Raw genomic sequence first — 20,543 nt, 5'->3', positions numbered from 1 at the left:
CCTATTGATTGCATGAAACAATCACCTGTGCGTCCAGTCTCAATGTTGGTAAACAAACAATTGGTCTATTGATTGAAATGAACCGTCGTTCACTGATTGACCAGCAGGTGGCGACGCGGAACACAAAACTCACGACGTGACGTCGTCAACGATCCTCTTGCGACATCACGTGATTATCCCGGAAGTAAACAAATCCAGGCACGAGATCACACCGACATTGGTGACCTATTGAATTCCGTGACTCTAGATATAATCCCTTTTGCCGACCGGTATTTCATTTTCATGTCATGGACGGACCCCGAAATTAATATGTATTTGTCTGAAGACTCCGGGCCCCCCATCTGAAAACATTTTATGCCAGGGACCCCCATACAAGATGTATGTTGTTAAAATGTTTCAAAAATACCTATTTTCCCCCCCAAGATTATTATATATATTTTTGAAACATTTAAAGTTTTAATTAATTCAATTTATATTTTTATATATATATTTTTTCATATATATATATATATCCAATTTCATATCGAGGTGCCCAGATGTCCCTAATGCTAACTTGAGTAGCCTGAGTGTATCCAGTGTGCAAAAAACATCAACATCCGGGCGTCACACAATTCAATAGGTGAACAGTTTGGGTGTAACGCAGAGACAGAAAAGTTGCAGTTTTTTTTCTCCCGATCGCAGCACTTTGGGACTTTTTACTGCTTGCGCTTTAATTCACGATCATGCTTATATAATACACTTATATTATGAGAGTTTGTTGAATTATGAGTTTAATCATAATTTGATAGGATAGTGTTTTGATGATGAGGTCTGATGCTCCCCTGTCCAGTGTGAATGTGGTGCTGGTGATGGCATACGGCAGTCTGGTGAGTTATGATGGATTATTACATTGTTATTAATAGTTAAAGGCTAGACTATGATCAAGACTATCGTAGATGTATTTGATCGACTTTTACATTTGCATATCTGTGATAGTCTTGGCTAGCACCCCCAGAGTGTCCTGGACTTTCACCAGTAAAGTCCGTATTTCTCAAAACATGTACAAATGCAAAATATAAGGCGCTTACCCAGTAGCCAGGGATGTTATCTCGGTATTCGGAATCTTTGTGCAATGTATTATATCGTGTTTTTCAATATATGTGTTTTAATTCCGTCTGTGACCGAACGCCATTTCTCCCCCCTCGTTTACTTCCTGTTTACATTGAGTGTAATACTGGCTTTCAGCCGATGCGCCCCGCCACTACTGCCCATTGAGGAATACAAGAAACTTCCGACAGAATCCGACACAGACGGGAATAAAACACATATCTATTGAAAAACACGCACTAATACAGTGAACACGGGTTCCAAATGTTGAGTCAACATCCGTGGCTACATGGTCAGCACTTTATATGTTTTGTTTGTACATGTATGGAGAAGTACGGGCTTTCTGCGCGGATGTCCAGTGACCAGTGACTACAAAAGTAAAAGTCAGACTCGATAAAATACAGATTGAATACTTGATTTCAAAACGGGGTGCTCCTTCCATTCCGACATCTCGCCACTCCGAGTGGCTTCCGCGTGCGGTTAGGGTTAGGTATAGGGTTCGTTAACGTCGGAAAGGCCTTTCAAAACAAGGCATGGTGGTGGCACAGATTTATACAAAAGAATGCTAAAAGGATAAGCCAGATAAGCCCTGATCAGGGCTTATTTCTGTTAAGGTCCTGTGCTGTGGGAGACATTTAAAAGACAAAACATATGAAAGAAAGATATGTACAGTAAACCAGTTGTTCTTAAACTTTTTCGTGCCAAGGACCCCCATTCCTAAATATTTTTGTGCCAGGGATTACATTTTTTTTAATTATAAATTACATTAAAAAAATAGCAGATCTACAAGCTCATAGCGCGGCATTCGGTGCCACACTATGAGCTTGTAGATATTCTTTTTTTGAGTGGCGCCAACCACTCCTATATCTGACTTTGTCCGTGTGTCCGTATGTATGTATGTCCAATAAACAAACATTGATGACAACATCAATACGATACGGGCCTCATCAAAGGCACCACTCTCTTCACACGGGGTGTGATTTTTGTGGCGGTGTAACCGCCCCCTTTAAGTGAGGTTTGGACACTGACCAATCCTGCACCGTGATTGGCCAATAGTCTACAACGCAGTCTACAACCCTAACCCTTCCACAGTCAATGCAAATCTATACTTTTGCAAAGTCAGCCAATCACATTACAGCTAGTGTCATCACTAGCTGTAATGTGATTGGCTAACTTTGCAAATTCAGGACTGTGATTGGCTAGCGAAACACATGACACATGTGCAGCCCTATGAATAGCAGTATGGACTTAAAAAAACACATTTATGTTTTTTTTAAGTGATTCATGTTGTGATGACCACACACCGCCTACTTCACACTGGGTGTGATTTTTAGCGGCCCTGCTCTATACCTGACTTTGTCCGTGATCACCGTCAACGCTCTGATTGGTCAGACCCGTCAACGCCCTGATTGGTCAGACCCGTCAACGCTCTGATTGGTCAGACCCGTCAACTCTCTGATTGGTCAGACCCGTCAACGCTCTGATTGGTCAGACCCGTCAACGCTCTGATTGGTCAGACCCGTCAACACTCTGATTGGTCAGACCCGTCAACGCTCTGATTGGTCAGACCCGTCAACGCTCTGATTGGTCAGACCCGTCAACGCTCTGATTGGTCAGACCCGTCAACAAAGTGATTGGTCAAGCTTCATGTGACATGGCTATAAACACATTATAAAAAAAAGAAAAAAGAAGAAGGAAGCAAGCACTCATGAGAAGAGTTTTCGACGTTTCAAAGTACAGGGTGCACGGTTCGAGTAGACATTGTTCATAGAAAGGAAAACCAGCACTCACTTAAGTCCTTTTAGGCTCTTATTTATTTAGGTCATAGCTCCCCAGCAAGCAGCGTCAAACCGGACGTTTCGGCCCAGAGGCCTTCCTCAGCGTATAGTGACAACATCCTGTTTCTGTGTCATTTATAAAGGGGACCTTGGTGCCACGCACAGAGCGGTCCGGGTAACAACACATAGGACAGTCATTTTTTAACAAAACTTTTTAACACTTTTTAACAAGCTAGGTCACCATTAAATAGTAAATGCATATACTCACACAAAAAAAGAAAAAAGAAGAAAATTACATAGATCATTTTTTTAGCAGTAAGGCACCAGTTTTAAACCTTTGTCTGTGCGAGTCCCTCAGTACTCCTTTATAAAGACAGACTCAGATTTCAGTCAAGATTTACACATTTATAGAAAACTGCATAAACATTTTTTTAAACATTTAAAAAAAAATACCGTAGTATACACTGTGTCACTCGAAAAAGAGGCATTCAACTCATTAGTACCATTAATTCTTTACTCAAAAATATAATCATAGCTCATTTCACTCTGAAGTGGTCTGCTCTGTCTATTTTTCACCATAATAAATCCTATAAGAAACAACCTAGTAAGAGTTCTTCATTTAAACCTTTAGGGTGTTCTGTTTGGAGAGAGTGTATCCACCATGCCTCTCGTTGCTGTAAACGTTTTTCACGATCCCCACCTCTTTTTAAGGGCAGTACTGCCTCAATACCCTGAAACCTTAAAGCACAGACTTCATGTCCCACCGCATTAAAATGTCTAGCTACAGGTGATTTTTCATCTTTATTCCTGATATTACTTTTATGCTCTGAAATTCTAACTTTAAGTTCTCTTTTGGTTTTACCCACATAACACAGGCCACAAGGGCATTTTAGTAGATAAACCACAAACTTAGTTTTACAGGTGATGATGCTTTTAACATCAATCTTTTTCCCTGAATGTGGGTGTAATACATGATTACCTCTGATCATTGCATTGCAATGAACACAGTTGTGACAAGGAAAGTTGCCCGTAGGCAAATCAGACATAAAATGTTGCGGTGGAACATGACAGTCTGCCCTCACTAGAGAATCCCTCACATATCTTTCTCTCGAGCTCTCTGTACATTAACACTCAGCACTTTATCACTATAACCCTTAGTTTTGAAACGATCGCACAAGTCCTTAGCTTGTCTTTCGAAGGCACTGTCAGTACTGCAGATTCTTTTCGTTCTCAATAGTTGACTATAAGGTAAACTTCTCTTTAACCCTGACGGGTGATAACTAGAAAAATGTAAATAATTGTTTCTATCAGTTTGTTTTCTGTAGACACAAGTGGAAATCTCATCTAGCTCTCTCTGTACTAATACATCCAAGAATGACACTGATTCTCTACTAGACTCTAAAGTGAAGGATATCGATGGCATTCTAGAATTTATATAAACCTTAAACTCCTCCAACTGTTCCACTGACCCAGAAAAAATGAAAAAAACGTCATCAATATATCTAAACCAACATTTTAACCAAGAAGAAAAAGGATTGTTATTGTACACAAAGTCACACTCAAATTTTCCCATGAATACATTGGCGTAATTTGGGGAGCAGGGACTTCCCATGCTCACCCCTTGACACTGTAAATAATAAGAGTTCTCAAATTTAAAATAATTCTTGTTTAACACAAGTCCAGTCAGCTCAGTGAGAAAATCAGTAGGGGGAGTTTTAGCTTCTCTCTGGTTCAAAAAATAAGTTAGGGCCTCAAGCCCTTCTCTATGAGGAACATCCGTGTACAGGCTAGTTACATCCATAGTACACAGGAAATCTGAGTTGAGAGTGTTATGAATCGAATCTAATTTATTTAAAAAGTCTGTAGTATCTTTAACAAAAGAAGGAAGTTTGACAACTAACTGTTTTATATGTAGATCTATATATTTGGACATAGGTTCAGTCAAAGACTGAGTTCCTGCTACTATAGGACGCCCCGGAATCGGTTCAACCAAAGTCTTATGTATTTTAGGAAGAGTGTAAAAAATAGGTCGCACAGGATGTATTTGATACATGAAGTCATATTCATTTTTTGAAATGAGTTGGTCATCCAGTGCCCTCTTAAGAAAAAGCTGTATTTCTTGTGCAAACTTAGCAGTAGGATCACTGCTTAAAGGTGTATAAAAGACACTATTACTTAACTGTTTTGAAATTTCAGCTCTGTAAGAAGTTTTATTCAACAACACTATCGCATATAACACCCCTCTTTGTTAAAGAGGCTCCGAATACGACGCATGGACTACTAACTAACCGTGAGAAAGAACCTGAGAGTTCTGAAAATAAACGAACACTTAGACCGAAAAGTACGTTTATCCCTCCGTGTTTTAATCACTCTGTAGCAACTTTTTGCAGACTTGTTTAACAAAATGTTTTTTCTGTTTTGCATGCTAACAAACAGTCGAAAGTGAACTCTAATGTGACTCCTCAAGAGAGGCTAGCTTTGGCTAATTTATCTAAAGATGAGACAATCGTTATACGTAATGCTGACAAAGGTGGTGCGATAGTGTTGTTGAATAAAACTTCTTACAGAGCTGAAATTTTAAAACAGTTAAGTAATAGTGTCTTTTATACACCTTTAAGCAGTGATCCTACTGCTAAGTTTGCACAAGAAATACAGTTTTTTCTTAACACATCGGGTGCCAGCGTTTTTTCATAACAACTTACCGTGGGTGCCAGCATTCTCCCATTGACTGCGCTTTGCTGTTTGTTGATTCCGCGTGCGTTACAAGCAAATCCACGCAAAAAAAGCATCGATTCATGTTCTGCCATGAGCCTGGCTACAGGCTGGAACCATAACATTCCCCTCGCGGGTTACAACGGGGGGGGGGGGATCGCGCATCGTGCATGACCGTTTTTCCCCACAGGAAACAGATTCGGAGATATAGGCGTTTCTAAGTAGGAAATAGACAGGAACCGGATGGGGGGAAAAAAAGTGTTTCCGGTGAGCGATCTGGCACTTCCTTCGCAGGATTACAATGGGTGCTCCCAGAGCTGCTCTAGCCCCGCCCGCGCAGAGAAAAACGAAAAAAACAAAAAGACTGAGATCACGGTTCAGACCGTGAACGGCACCGAAGCTTCGGAACCGCCACTATGTAAACACACGGTTCAGACCGTGTTTGGCACCCGATGTGTTAAGAGGGCACTGGATGACCAACTCATTTCAAAAAATGAACATGACTTCATGTATCAAATACATCCTGTGCGACCTATTTTTTACACTCTTCCTAAAATACATAAGACTTTGGTTGAACCGATTCCGGGGCGTCCTATAGTAGCAGGAACTCAGTCTTTGACTGAACCTATGTCCAAATATATAGATCTACATATCAAACAGTTAGTTGTCAAACTTCCTTCTTTTGTTAAAGATACTACAGACTTTTTAAATAAATTAGATTCGATTCATAACACTCTCAACTCAGATCTCCTGTGTACTATGGATGTAACTAGCCTGTACACGAATGTTCCTCATAGAGAAGGGCTTGAGGCCCTAACTTATTTTTTGAACCAGAGAGAAGCTAAAACTCCCCCTACTGATTTTCTCACTGAGCTGACTAGACTTGTGTTAAACAAGAATTATTTTACATTTGAGAACTCTTATTATTTACAGTGTCAAGGGGTGAGCATGGGAAGTCCCTGCTCCCCAAATTACGCCAATGTATTCATGGGAAAATTTGAGTGTGACTTTGTGTACAATAACAATGCTTTTTCTTCTTGGTTAAAATGTTGGTTTAGATATATTGATGACGTTTTTTTCATTTGTTCTGGGTCAGTGGAACAGTTGGAGTAGTTTAAGGTTTATATAAATTCTAGAATGCCATCGATATCCTTCACTTTAGAGTCTAGTAGAGAATCAGTGTCATTCTTGGATGTATTAGTACAGAGAGAGCTAGATGAGATTTCCACTTGTGTCTACAGAAAACAAACTGATAGAAACAATTATTTACATTTTTCTAGTTATCACCCGTCGGGGTTAAAGAGAAGTTTAGCTTATAGTCAACTATTGAGAACGAAAAGAATCTGCAGTACTGACAGTGCCTTCGAAAGACAAGCTAAGGACTTGTGCGATCGTTTCAAAACTAAGGGTTATAGTGATAAAGTGCTGAGTGTTAATGTACAGAGAGCTCGAGAGAAAGATAGGTCTAGCTTGTTAACTCCAAAACCTGCTCGTGCAGGGGAGTCTAAGTTAGTTTTGTCCACAACCTATTCCCCCTTGTGTATTGACATTAATAATGCTGTTAAGAAATACTGGTATGTGTTATCGAGTGATCCTAGTGTGGGTCATATGTTCAAGGAGTCCCCCATCTTTGCACATAAGTGTGCCAAAAATGTGAGGGATTCTCTAGTGAGGGCAGACTGTCATGTTCCACCCCAACATTTTATGTCTGATTTGCCTACGGGCAACTTGCCTTGTCACAACTGTGTTCATTGCAATGCAATGATCAGAGGTAATCATGTATTACACCCACATTCAGGGAAAAAGATTGATGTTAAAAGCATCATCACCTGTAAAACTAAGTTTGTGGTTTATCTACTAAAATGCCCTTGTGGCCTGTGTTATGTGGGTAAAACCAAAAGAGAACTTAAAGTTAGAATTTCAGAGCATAAAAGTAATATCAGGAATAAAGATGAAAAATCACCTGTAGCTAGACATTTTAATGCGGTGGGACATGAAGTCTGTGCTTTAAGGTTTCAGGGTATTGAGGCAGTACTGCCCTTAAAAAGAGGTGGGGATCGTGAAAAACGTTTACTGCAACGAGAGGCATGGTGGATACACTCTCTCCAAACAGAACACCCTAAAGGTTTAAATGAAGAACTCTTACTAGGTTGTTTCTTATAGGATTTATTATGGTGAAAAATAGACAGAGCAGACCACTTCAGAGTGAAATGAGCTATGATTATATTTTTGAGTAATGAATTAATGGTACTAATGAGTTGAATGCCTCTTTTTCGAGTGACAGTGTATACTACGGTATTTTTTTTAAAATGTTTTAAAAAATGTTTATGCAGTTTTCTATAAATGTGTAAATCTTGACTGAAATCTGACTCTGTCTTTATAAAGGAGTACTGAGGGACTCGCACAGACAAAGGTTTAAAACTGGTGCCTTACTGCAAAAAAAATGATCTATGTAATTTTCTTCTTTTTTCTTTTTTTGTGTGAGTATATGCATTTACTATTTAATGGTGACCTAGCTTGTTAAATGACTGTTATGACTGTCCTATGTGTTGTTACCCGGACCGCTCTGTGCGTGGCACCAAGGTCCCCTTTATAAATGACACAGAAACAGGATGTTGTCACTATACGCTGAGGAAGGCCTCTGGGCCGAAACGTCCGGTTTGACGCTGCTTGCTGGGGAGCTATGACCTAAATAAATAAGAGCCTAAAAGGACTTAAGTGAGTGCTGGTTTTCCTTTCTATAAACACATTATAAACACATATCGATGACAAAATGTATCAAAGGCGCCGCTACCTTCACACAGGGTGTGATTTTTTTTTTACAGGGGCCAGTTACAATTTGCAGCCATCTGTATGTAGGTGCTCTTTTAGAGCGGTTTTGAAGGTGGGGTCACACATTTTTTATGCCTGTTTGTAGGGCATTCCACATTCTGGTGGCATAGCAGTAGAACGAATTTAACCCAATTTTTGTGCCAAAACTGGGTTCAGAGTGAGATCTGTGGGGCTCCTTCTGCCTGTGTCTGTGTGTCTTTTACGCTATTGAAGTAGTCTGGCAGCAGGTACATGGGTGTCTTTGTGGTGTAGTCACTACACTACACTGTAGTGTATCTTGTAGACCCCCAGGGGTCCTTGGAAAATTAGTTAATACGGCGTCAAAATAATTTTAAGCACATTAAGCTTATTTTATACTTTGGCTATGCAAAAATAGCAGATCTACAAGCGCATATCGCAGCACCGAGTCTGCCACGCTATGAGCTTGTAGATCTACTATTTATTTTTTAAATCGTGAAAATGTGTGCAAATCTTTGGGGAAAAAAAAAATGCACTCTGTCTTCTTCCCTGAGCCATCCCACCCTAGCATAATGAGCAGGGGTTAGATGAGTTGTAGTTAGTTTGTTTTGAGAGGGCTTCAGTTTAGTTTTTAATGCCTTTTGTGGTGCTATATGGTACCATGAGGTGCATGCATAGTCGGATTAGCCGTTGTAGGGCCGTTGGGGGGGAACTGGGCCGCGAGGCCATCGACAATAATTTACTAAACTGAAATGTAGAGGTTATCAAAATATCAAATGTGTGGGCCCCTCTGTATTTACAGCAGTGGTTAGAAGTAGGCCTGTCGCAGTTATTACATGATCGCCTAATCATAATTATTTTGAGATAATCAGTTATTCTTAGTAACGTAATCGTCATAATCATAAAAGTCTGAAAAATTGTCATATGTTTTCAAATAGTTTCCAAATTAGTGGAAATAGCAGATCTACAAGCTCAAAATGCGCATTTTGAGCTGGCTACTTGATTTCCACTATTATAGTTTTTTTAAAGTTTTTTTTAAGAATATGTATGTTATTTGTCATATCTGCTCCGTTTTTTATGAAGCCTAAAAGCCAAACAGAAATGTATTTGTGTATTGGTGCTGCATGTCCGCAAGACTGCACAAGTTAAGGTTATTATTATTACACGCAAATATATGCACATACTGTTTAGGTTACTGACTGTAAATCCTGTATGATGAAATGTCTACAGGCGCTTTCTAGACCCACACAACCTTAAAGGGATAGTTCACCCCCAAAATGACTTTTTTTTCCCTATTGATTTGTCACCCCATGGGGACTTGAATTTGTGGATATTTTTATGTTTTCTATTTAGTCAAATTATTGGCTTAGGAATGTGACAAAAACAATGGGGTGACTAAACGATAGATTTGTTTTGGGTGAACTATCCCTTTAACCGATTAAAACTGGGAAAGAATTTCTGTCATTTTAGATTTGAGCTAAAAAGCATTATTTTATATACTTTGGCTATTCAAAAATAGCAGATATACAAGCTTATAGCGCGTCACTTCGTGCCGCGCTACGAGCTTGTAGATCTGCAATTTTTGTTTTTAATTGTGAAAGATTTGCCAAATCTTGAGCAATATATTCTTTTAAAGCGACCATTTTTAACTCTGTGCTTCTGGGGGTTCCCTGGAACAAAATATTTAGAGATGGGGGGTCGGCGGCCAAATATATATAATGTTGGGGGTCCTTGACATGAAAAAGTTTGAGCGGCAAGTATAGCAGCACAGGTTTTTCAGAAAACCGTTAGGATTTAGAAGACATTTGTAGAATCGGCCTCAGGTCTTAATGGGTTAAAACCGAGGGGCAGGAGGGGCCCTAAAAGAGGATTGGCCCAGTGGGGTCCGCACTGGGGTTAATCTTTCCCTGCCCCAGACACACTTAACCGCTTTCACTTTCACACTTTTTTTTTCGAAAAAATATTGAAAATAGCTGATCTACAAGCTCACAACGTGTCGCATCGTGACATGTTGTGAGCTTGTAGATCTGCTATTTTAGCTACTTTACAAGGCACAAAGTAGGGCATTAACGTATGCAAAAAAAAGGTATGTCTACAAGGTTTTTGCCTGGCAGCAACGATGTATATGCATTTTTTTAAAGTTGTATTTGCCTATTTTAAGTGTGTTTCAATTATTTTGTTAAGCGTGAGTGTAGCACAGCCTTTAAAAAAAGTGCTTATTATTATTATATATTTCAGTGTAGTAAAAACAATAACATTGTGTGTCTCTTCTGGTCACTGTAGGTGTTTGTGTTGCTGTTCATCTTTGTCAAACGTCAGATCATGAGGTTTGCTGTCAAGTCTCGCAGAGGACCTCACGTTCCCCTAGGACACAACGGACCCAAGGTAAAAATAATGACCCTATGTCCCATTAAAGGTAAAAAATTAAATGTTTGTTCCCTAGGCCTAGGACACAACTCCTATGGTAAAAAAAAATTACCAAATGTTCTACTAAAGGTAATAAATAACACCCTATATTTTACTAATGGTTAAAATACCCTATGCACTCTGACTCTGGTCACGCTGAGACACACCACGATGGTTCAGCCCTTAAAGTTTCCCCCCATAAACTTCACTTGAAAGTTACATTTACGAAACTTTAATCATTATGGCAACAGCGAAAGTTTTTATGTAACATTGTCCGTCTGTAATGTAGAGGAGCTCAGCTCTGCTTCTCTGTGCGACATGCAGTTAAGCCAGCGGTGGGCAACTTTGATGATGGAGAGAGCCACTATATTTCCACACTCACTCCAGAGGGCCACATTGCATATACACGAATCCACGGCGCGCTGCCCTGCGCGCAGCCATTGCTGCGGTCTGAACGCTACGCGGACGTAAGACCGCAGCAATGGCGGCGTGCAGGGCAGCGCGCCGTGGATTCGTGTATACTGTCGAGCCATTCTATGTCACACAAAAGAAGCAAAAGTAGCCGATCTACAAGCTCAAACGTCACAGTTTTTTTTTGCTATTTTTGAATTGGAATCCTGAAAAGTATCATTTTTATTTAGTTTCAAATGCATTTAGTTATACTTATGTTAACTTTATGAACTTAAATACAAATACATAGGACAGAAAAAAGACAATCGAATTTTAATACTAGTCATTAAGCTACTACTATAGACTGAAGTAATTAAAGCGGGTCATGTTTGCATGTTTGGAATTGTAACAGCTGAAATCAATAGTATATCAGATATTATACAACAGGTAGTTCCGACCAAGCAATCTGATTGGTTGAAATAGCTTTCTAGCCGTGCTTCAAACCAGCATCATAGCACGGGCCTAATCACATTAATAAATCACTCCGCAGTGCAGTCCAGTCCGCACCTGATTAGACCATTATATGGCACAGCTGTGCTGTGAAGTCACTCTGTCCCACGGTAGGAAAACAAACAGACAGTAGCCTGACCCACCGCCGCCACCGGAGAACAAACAGCTATGCAAAATGGACTATGTTGTTAATTTGGTGGATTTACGGTTGATCAATGGTTAGAAGGTTATAAATATCCTCCTGTGTAAAGTAAAATGACTACCATTTCGTTAACAGTCCAGTAGGCTATATGCTCCGTCGTACGACCGTGTCACGCGGCCAAAATAGCCGATCTACAAGTTCACAACGCGTCGCCATCGCGACGCGTTGTCAGCTTGTAGATCAGTTATTTTGGCCGCGTGACACGGTCGTACGACGGAGCATATAGCCTACTGGAATTCATTCCACTGCGCAAGCATTGATAGCTCAGCTGTGTTGATGAGACGGTGCCTCTAACTCAAAGCGCTGCTACAGGGACTATTTAATGTCTCTCAGTCAAAAACTCTTCTCTTTACAGGGAAACGGACAATAGCGAAACATTTTTATTATTAATTGGCCCACAATATGAATACAGTTGGATGTGTTTTGTTGGTAACTGTTGTATAATCGCAATATTACACTCGAGGGTGTGCTTTACCTTACATTATTGGCACTTCAGTGATGCTGGCGGAACTCGGCTGCGCCTCGTTCCTGACCGCATCACTGGCGTGCCAATAATGACGGTAAAGCACACCCTCTCGTGTCATATTGCTTAATTAACCTGTGGGCCGCATTAAGTGAAGGTGGGGGCCGCCAGTTGCCCATGTATGAGTTAAGCTGTAGCTCCACCTCAGCCGATCTGCAAGCCCACTGCAAGTGTGGGCATGTAGGTCAGCTGTGTTCCCTGCGTGACACTGTTGTACACCGAAGCAAAAACAGGCACTAGACAGGAACGCACAGACATAAAGCGGTGATAGGTCACAGACGAGAGAGAGCCCCAATACTCTCCTCTTATCAGAAAACCTGAAAACAAACCTAAATTAAAGTCATAACCCTTAACTAATATAGTTGGTTTCACTATTTTGTTTGGCCTGTTATTAGAGCATTTGTAAGTGTGCATGTGGGTGTTTATTATTGTACAACTATAAATAGTTTTATATAATTATATGTTATATAATGTATGTGTGTGTGTGTGTGTGTGTGTGTGTGTGTGTGTGTGTGTGTGTGTGTGTGTGTGTGTGTGTGTGTGTGTGTGTGTGTGTGTGTGTGTGTGTGTGTGTGTGTGTGTGTGTGTGTGTGTGTGTGTGTGTGTGTGTGTGTGTGTGTGTGTGTGTGTGTGTGTGTGTGTGTGATCAAAGGAGCTCAGACAGGAGATCGACTCCAAACTCACCAAGGTCCAAAGAATCAAGTTTGAACCCCGTCTGCTGTCACATGATGATGACAGACTGACATCTGGACCACACACTGGTATGGACACACACACACACACACACACACACACACACACACACACAGGTTGGGATCCTTTAGGTTTAGGACTTTAACGATTCCGGTTCCTTAATGATTCCCTCTTAACGGTCCCATTCCTTAACGGTTCCCTTAAGCGATTCTTATAGGGGGGTTCCAAATGGAGCCTTACAGGTCTGTAACTCTGAGAGTGTACACATGGAACCGAATGGACCCTCACGGTTCCATTTGAACACTCTCAGAGTTATGATGGTCATTGAAATTTAAAATGTTTGAGAACCACTGGTATTGTATTTTGTTTTACTTGTCTAGCATGGCTCAGAGTAATGTGTACCGGTTCAGTCGGTCCACATTATAAACCCAGACTGGCTTTTTAGTTCTCCAACAAATTGTAGAAAATAGCAACAATAGCAGATCTACAAGCTCTGTGTGTGTGTGTGTGTGTGTGTGTGTGTGTGTGTGTGTGTGTGTGTGTGTGTGTGTGTGTGTGTGTGTGTGTGTGTGTGTGTGTGTGTGTGTGTGTGTGTGTGTGTGTGTGTGTGTGTGTGTGTGTGTGTGTGTGTGTGTGTGTGTGTGTGTGTGTGTTTTGCAGGTTGCTATGACTACCTCTACAGGATGAGGGCGCTAGATGCCATTAGAGACACAGGTAAGCATGACTTCCTTCATGTTTGACATTCACTGCTTGTTAATACTTCCAGGGGCTCATGAGGGGGTTCCAGGGCGTCCCTAGCTAAATGACTGATAGTTATGAACCAAATGGACCCTTACAGGTCTATAACTCTTAGAGTGTACAGACTGTACACAAAGAACCAAATGGACCCTTACACGTCTATAACTCTTAGAGTGTACACATAGAACCAGATGGACCCTTACACGTCTATAACTCTTAGAGTGTACACATAGAACCAAATGGACCCTTACAGGTCTATAACTCTTAGAGTGTACACATAGAACCAAATGGACCCTTACACGTCTATAACTCTTAGAGTGTACACATAGAACCAAATGGACCCTTACACGTCTATAACTCTTAGAGTGTACACATAGAACCAAATGGACCCTTACACGTCTATAACTCTTAGAGTGTACACATAGAACCAAATGGACCCAAATAGCTGATCTACAAGCTCCAGTGTTTCCCAGCTCCAGCCGTGCCGCGCAGCTGCTGAAATATGACGATGAAAGACGGCTCCGAAAACCACGATCTCTTGTGGCTTTTTGTTTTATTTTATAACATTGTGGTTTATTTGTTTTTGCATTGGGTCAGATCTACCGTTCCGGGAGTTGGGAGGCACGCCCAGCGCCCTGACGGGGAAAAGGTTCCGTACGTGGCTCCTGGAGCTGAGGAACTCCCATCCTGTCATCCAGGACACTGCCAGCTCGCTGATAGACACACTGCTGCACGGCTACGACAGCGCACGCCACGGCACCGAGGTATGAGTGATAACAGTGTTTAATAGGCTCTATTCACAGTAGCCATATTATGAAGACATTCACAGGTGTTACCAATGATACTAATGAAGGCTCTGTTCCATTTAGTCTAGCACAGTGGTTTCCACGACCCCCATAACTCCGAGAGTGTTATGGGGGTCGTGTACAACCGGTCCATTTGGTTCCATTTGTACACTCTCAGAGTTACACACACAAGGGGCCATTTGGAAGCCCATGAGGGTCCCTGGACCCCAACTGTAGACCCACTGGTGTAACAGAGTGTTTCCAGTGGGCCAACATGCACAAAATTAGCACCCTGACTCTGTTTGACCAGAATGGAACAGAGCCTTCATTGGTATCATTGGTAACACCTGTGAATGTCTTCATAATATGGCTGCTGTGAATAGAGCCTATTTCGTCGACTGTGACTATGTTCGTCGACTACGAAAAATCAATAAAAACTAAGCTATGATGACTAAAACTAAATAGAATTGTATTCAAAAGACTATGACTAAAACGAAATCAAAATGTGTTGTGAAAATGAACACCGGTGTCATAGACGCACTGCTGTAAGGCTACGACAGTGCACGTCAGGCCACGTCACGGCACTGAGGTGTGTGTGCGCGTGTGCGTGTGTGTGTGTGTATGTGTGGATTGGACATATCCTCGCTGTCGGGCAGAAACCTTGTATCTCCATATTTCAACATTCAATGTTTTTTTTTCATAAATGAATGCCCTACTTTGCCGTATAACATTGTGGAATAAAGTTAGCGAAACTAAAACTACAAGAATAGGCTCTATGCACAGCAGCCATATTGGAAATAAATTGGGCCTCTTTTTACTTCCTTCACAGGTGTTACCAATGATACTAATGAAGGCTCTGTTCCATTCTGGTCAGCGTGCTGATATTGTGCATGTTGGCTCACTAGAAACACTCCATTTTGGTTCCCAAATGGCCCCTTATGGTGGGTGTGTCACTCTGAGAGTGTACAAATTTGTACACTTTCAGAGTTATGGGGGTCCTTGAAAATAACCACCACTGTGCTAAACTAAATGGAACAGAGCCTTAATTAGTATTATTGGTAACACCTGTGAAGGAAGTAAGGAAGGGGCCCAATTCATTCCCAATATGGCTGCTGTGCATAGAGCCTATTGAAAGTGTAAGTGGTTAAGTGTATCTGTGGGTTTAATAAATATTGAACCAATGAACATTATTAACAGCAGCTTGTGACTATACAGTATAATAACTACATTGGATCCATTGGAACACATGGTTCTTTCTTCCTATTTCCTGAAAAGTAACAGTTTTGGGCATACAAGGTTACCACCCGACAGCAACGATATATATTATACATGCATACATGTTGTCAACTTTTTGTTTTTGTATGCCCTATTTTATAGCATATGACAGTATCGCACAAAATCTGCAAGAATAGCAGATGTACACGCTCACAACGTATGACATTTCTTTTAAATGTTGGCCTATAATGACATGCCCCAAAATAGGAATGCCAGGTTTAAAGTAGTTAAAGGGATATTTCACTTTCAAAGTAATTTTGGGTCATTTCATCATCTAGTCAGGCTTTTTTGAGCACCCCGGACAGTTTTTAAGTTGCTTGATTCAGTATTTAAATATTTGATATTCATTTTATCAGACACGCCCCCTTCCTATACATACCCATTGTAACTTCAAACTCCATTTTAACGATGTTAGATTCATCGGAAACACCCGTCCTTTGTTTCTGGTGACTGATGTTGTCCTTCTAATACGTGAGGAGACTGTGTTTTTTCAATTACTTTTTTCATTTCTTTTTTTTTTGGGGGGGGGGAAATGAAAAAAATAAAAAATACAATAAAAAAATAAAATGAAATAAATGAAAAAAGTAATCAAAAACACCCCCCCCCCCCGCCCCCACGTATTAGGAGGGCAATATGAGTCACCAGAACCAAGGACCGGTGTTTTCGATAAATCTAACATGGTTAAAATGGAGGTTGAAGTTACAATGGGTTTGTATAGGAAGGGGACGTGTCTGATAAAATGAATATCAAATATGTAAATACTGTATCAAGCAACTTAAAAGCTGTCTGGGGGGCTCACAAAAGCCTGAGTAGACGATAAAATGACGCAAGTCTTTTTTGAAAGTGAAATATCCCTTTAATTCTGTCTGTGGGTTTTATATATATTGAAGAAATGAAAAGAGCTCCTGTCTAAATAATAGATAAAGAATATTGGGTTATTGTTACTGTCTCTATTAGCGTCTAGACAGCGCATCATTTCACATGGTCTGGACTCACAGCATGGTGTATTCATGCCTTTTGAGTTCATACTCTGCTATGCAACAGTGTCACTTGCCACCAAGAAGTGATTTCCAAGCTCACAACATGAGAGATTGTTTAAATGTATTGTTCAGATGCTGAGGTTGATGTTTTGAGAAAAGCATTCCATTTAATTGAATGTTCAAACCTCTCCAGAACATTGCTTAACCCAATGGTTCTCAGAGTGGGGTCCGAGGACCCCCTGGGGTCCTTGAGGGGGTCCCCAGCTAAATTGCTGATAGTTACGATCCTAATGGACCCCTACAGGTCTGTAACTCTGAGAGTGTACACATGGTTTACCCCCAATCCAACCCTTAATGCTGAGTGGCAAGCAGGGAGGCATCGGGTCCCATTTTAATAGTCTTTGGTATGTGTGTGTGTGTGTGTGTGTGTGTGTGTGTGTGTGTGTGTGTGTGTGTGTGTGTGTGTGTGTGTGTGTGTGTGTGTGTGTGTGTGTGTGTGTGTGTGTGTGTGTGTGTGTGTGTGTGTGTCTTTAGGTTTTTGGTGAAGCAGAATTTGTGAAGTACCAGGAAGCTCTCACTGAACTAGCCTCTGTGTGAGTCATTCGTGTTTTATTTACCTTCATTTAGTTACATTGGTTCAGAATTAAATAATAATACTAATACAGAAATTAAAAAATGAAATAATAATTGTTAAAAATCAATGCAGATGAGTATGGGTATTGCTAGAGATAAATTACGCCTATGACTTCTTAGAGAGACATTTTGTTACATAGCTGAATTTTCTGTTCATACAGACAGGAGAGGCATTACTTTAAATAAATACATTAATTCATAAAGCACCTTGAGTTAAACGTTTATATAAAAATAAGTATATTTTGAGAGGCCGGGCCGAGTGTCCTCTTTTGAGATTCAGAATATTATCACCCTATGCTACACGCTATCTTATCTTATCTTATCTGTGTCCTCTAGGGTTAAATCTCAGAGCAGTATGTCCGTGGTGGACCAGCATCACCAGTCTGCCGCCAAAGACCTGTCCATGACGCCTGAAGCCCCGCCCTTCTCCCCCTCCCACACCAGCAACCAATCAGCTTCCACCACACAGCAGCAGCAGCAACGTGCCAAGAGACCTAAACACTTCCTGGAGCTGAAGAACTTCAAAGACAAGTACAACACTCTGGAGAGCACCTTCTGAAAGACACGCCCACCCCCCCACCGCCATCACATGACACAAAGACACGCCCCCAATATCATCACATGACAAAAACTAGTTGGAATATGGAAATGTGAGGCTTCTGCCACAGTTTGAAGTGCCTACAGATTGCATATAGTTGGTTATACGTACATATATGTATAATCGGTATGTATATAATAGGGATGTGCACAGCGATCAATTTCATTGATGGTTACACTATAATTTCATAAATGTCTTGTTGACCAATCAAATTAAGCAGATCTTGTGGATCTGCTAAGTACAAGCCAGTGCTCAACTAAATATAAACCTCCCCAGATAAATCGTTATTATATATGCACAGCAGCCATATTGGAAAGAAATCGAGCTTCTCCCTTACTTCCTTAACAGGTGTTAACAATTATACTAATTAAGGCTCTGTTCCATTTAGTGTAGCACAGTGGTTCTCGAACTTTAATTTCATGGACCCCCATAACTCTTGAGAGTACGGGTCCATTTGGTTCCATTTGTACACTCTCAGAGTTACACACCCGCAAGGGGCCATTTGGAACCCCCTCGAGGAACCATGAGGGTACCTGGACCACACTTTGAGACCCACTGGTGTAGCAGAGTGTTTCCAGTGAGCCAACATGCACACTATCAGCACCCTGACTCTGTTTGACCAGAATGGAACAGAGCCTTCATTAGTATCATTGGTAACACCTGTGAAGGAAGTAAGGAAGGAATTTATTTCCAATATGGCTTCTGTGCATAGAGCCTATTTGGGGTCCTTGGATATGAGAGAACCTGCCTCCCATTGATTATCCCGCTTATTACACGGCTACTTAACACATTGACTGCCATCGGCTAATCTCAGAACGTCCATCGTAGTGCCAAGCAATTTCTTACCTTTTTTGTTTTTTTGATTCCGTCATAGGCCCCGCTAAATCCGTTTAAAATCCGCGTTCATTTGGTTCGACACAAACACGGGACCCGACCGAACAAAACGCTGAAAACCGTGCGGCGATCCGACACTGCATTCTGGAGAACGAGAGGAAAACGCTAAAATGGTGGATGCGGTGAGAAAAACAACAAGCCAGAGATAATGGCGTCCAAAGTTGACCGCTAGACAGGAAACGGAGGCGGGAGAAAAACCGGAAACAGTATTATTTCGTTTCCGGTCCGCCCACTTCGAGACCGGAAGTGCAAAAAAAATCCGGAATCTGCACCTGCACGATTTAACATGGGAAAACACCCGCCCCGTAGGACTACGGGAACGGCAGTTAACGGTTGGATTTAACGGCCCGTAGGACTACGGGCCTGGCAGTGGATGTGTTAATACATACATTGATAAATTGGCACAAGTAACAACAACGTGGATAAATGAACTGATATCAGAGTAGCTCTATGACATCAAAAGCACAGCGCTCTCAGATGGGAGCAAATTCTCAGAGCGTATTTCAGAACCCACCCATAGATTCACAATTCTGTTTCCTTGGACCTTTTACATATTCAGTTAGGAACATAGAGACCGCACACTGGAATATTATGCTCCAAAAGTAATGGGTTTATTACCACCAAAATGGTGACGCTTTGTTTCCTCATTCCGTCAGAAGAGCAGACCGGCTCGAAACGTCACTTTTTTGGTGGTTGGAGCATATTCCATTGTGCGGTCTATATTTTTCTACTGTTGTTCACTTCTGCCCTGCACTTTTTTCTTCTTTTTTTGTATTGTTTGGATGTGCGTGCTCTTCTATTTGTTACATATTCAGTTCAGGTCTATGTGAAGAACACTTTCATCTTTTAAGACAGATTTATACTTGTGTCGCTCCACAAGCTCACAGCGTGTCACATCTGCAGCACATTGTGTGCTTGTAGATTGGCTGTTTTCGGTGCACAACACCGCCGTGCGACGTTGTATAAATTAGGCCTTTATGCTTATGAAGTGTTTAATATTGAATGATGTGGAAAAGGATGAACAACGTTAGTGTGTAGTGTTCATTTGACAGAACATAAGCAGAGATATTATGCAATGGCACAAGACAATCACAGTCTACTGCACAAGCGAGTGTACAGACATGATAGAGCTGTATTTATACTAGGGATGCAAGCAGTTTTAATTGATTTAATCGGTTATCAAAACGAATCGATGATCAATAAAATAATTGATTGTTCCCCCTAAAATAGGTTAGCTTAGCACTTAGGTTAGCAGATCCACAAGTGTGTACAAGCATGTAGATTGGCTATTTTTGCAATGTTTGTTCCAACACCGTAACAATGTAAATAGGGATTAAGAATAATCGATTTAGTCGATTTTTTTTTAAATTCGTTAATAAAAAAGACAACGTGCTTCTCAGCAGTATTAATTTTGTCAACTAAAACTATGACACAAAATTTTCGTCGACTCGACTACTTGCCTATTTTTAGTATCTACAAATGAGGCATTATGAAGCCATCAAGGCCTGCCAAAATGTACTTCAGTCGACTAAATCAACCGTAGATTTAGT

The 20,543-nt window shown here is 40.9% G+C and overlaps 1 protein-coding gene across 1 annotated transcript; it reads left to right on the top strand.

The window, feature by feature from the left end:
• Nucleotides 1-646: 646 nt before the first annotated feature.
• LOC311041465 (protein C1orf43 homolog) lies at nucleotides 647-20,502 on the top strand. The gene is made up of 7 exons (XM_084051846.1): nucleotides 647-866; nucleotides 10,650-10,751; nucleotides 13,050-13,158; nucleotides 13,751-13,804; nucleotides 14,426-14,592; nucleotides 17,403-17,461; nucleotides 17,838-20,502. The coding sequence occupies exons 1-7, from the start codon at nucleotides 801-803 to the stop codon at nucleotides 18,058-18,060; spliced, it is 780 nt and encodes a 259-aa protein (XP_083907972.1). The 5' UTR covers nucleotides 647-800; the 3' UTR covers nucleotides 18,061-20,502.
• The last annotated feature ends 41 nt before the right edge of the window (nucleotides 20,503-20,543 follow it).

This window comes from Gymnoscopelus microlampas (assembly GCF_963454915.1).
Source record: "Gymnoscopelus microlampas genome assembly, chromosome: 3".
In the NCBI taxonomy this organism is placed as follows: domain Eukaryota; kingdom Metazoa; phylum Chordata; class Actinopteri; order Myctophiformes; family Myctophidae; genus Gymnoscopelus; species Gymnoscopelus microlampas.
Note: the sequence above shows the minus strand (reverse complement) of the source record. Positions and strands in the feature narration are given on the sequence as shown.

Coding starts and splice junctions, on each gene's coding strand:
- LOC311041465 (XM_084051846.1), top strand. CDS start 801: ATGATGAGGTCTGATGCTCCCCTGTCCAGTGTGAATGTGGTGCTGGTG. Junction 13,805..14,425: donor AGATGCCATTAGAGACACAG/GTAAGCATGACT, acceptor GCATTGGGTCAG/ATCTACCGTTCCGGGAGTTG. Junction 14,593..17,402: donor GCGCACGCCACGGCACCGAG/GTATGAGTGATA, acceptor GTGTGTCTTTAG/GTTTTTGGTGAAGCAGAATT.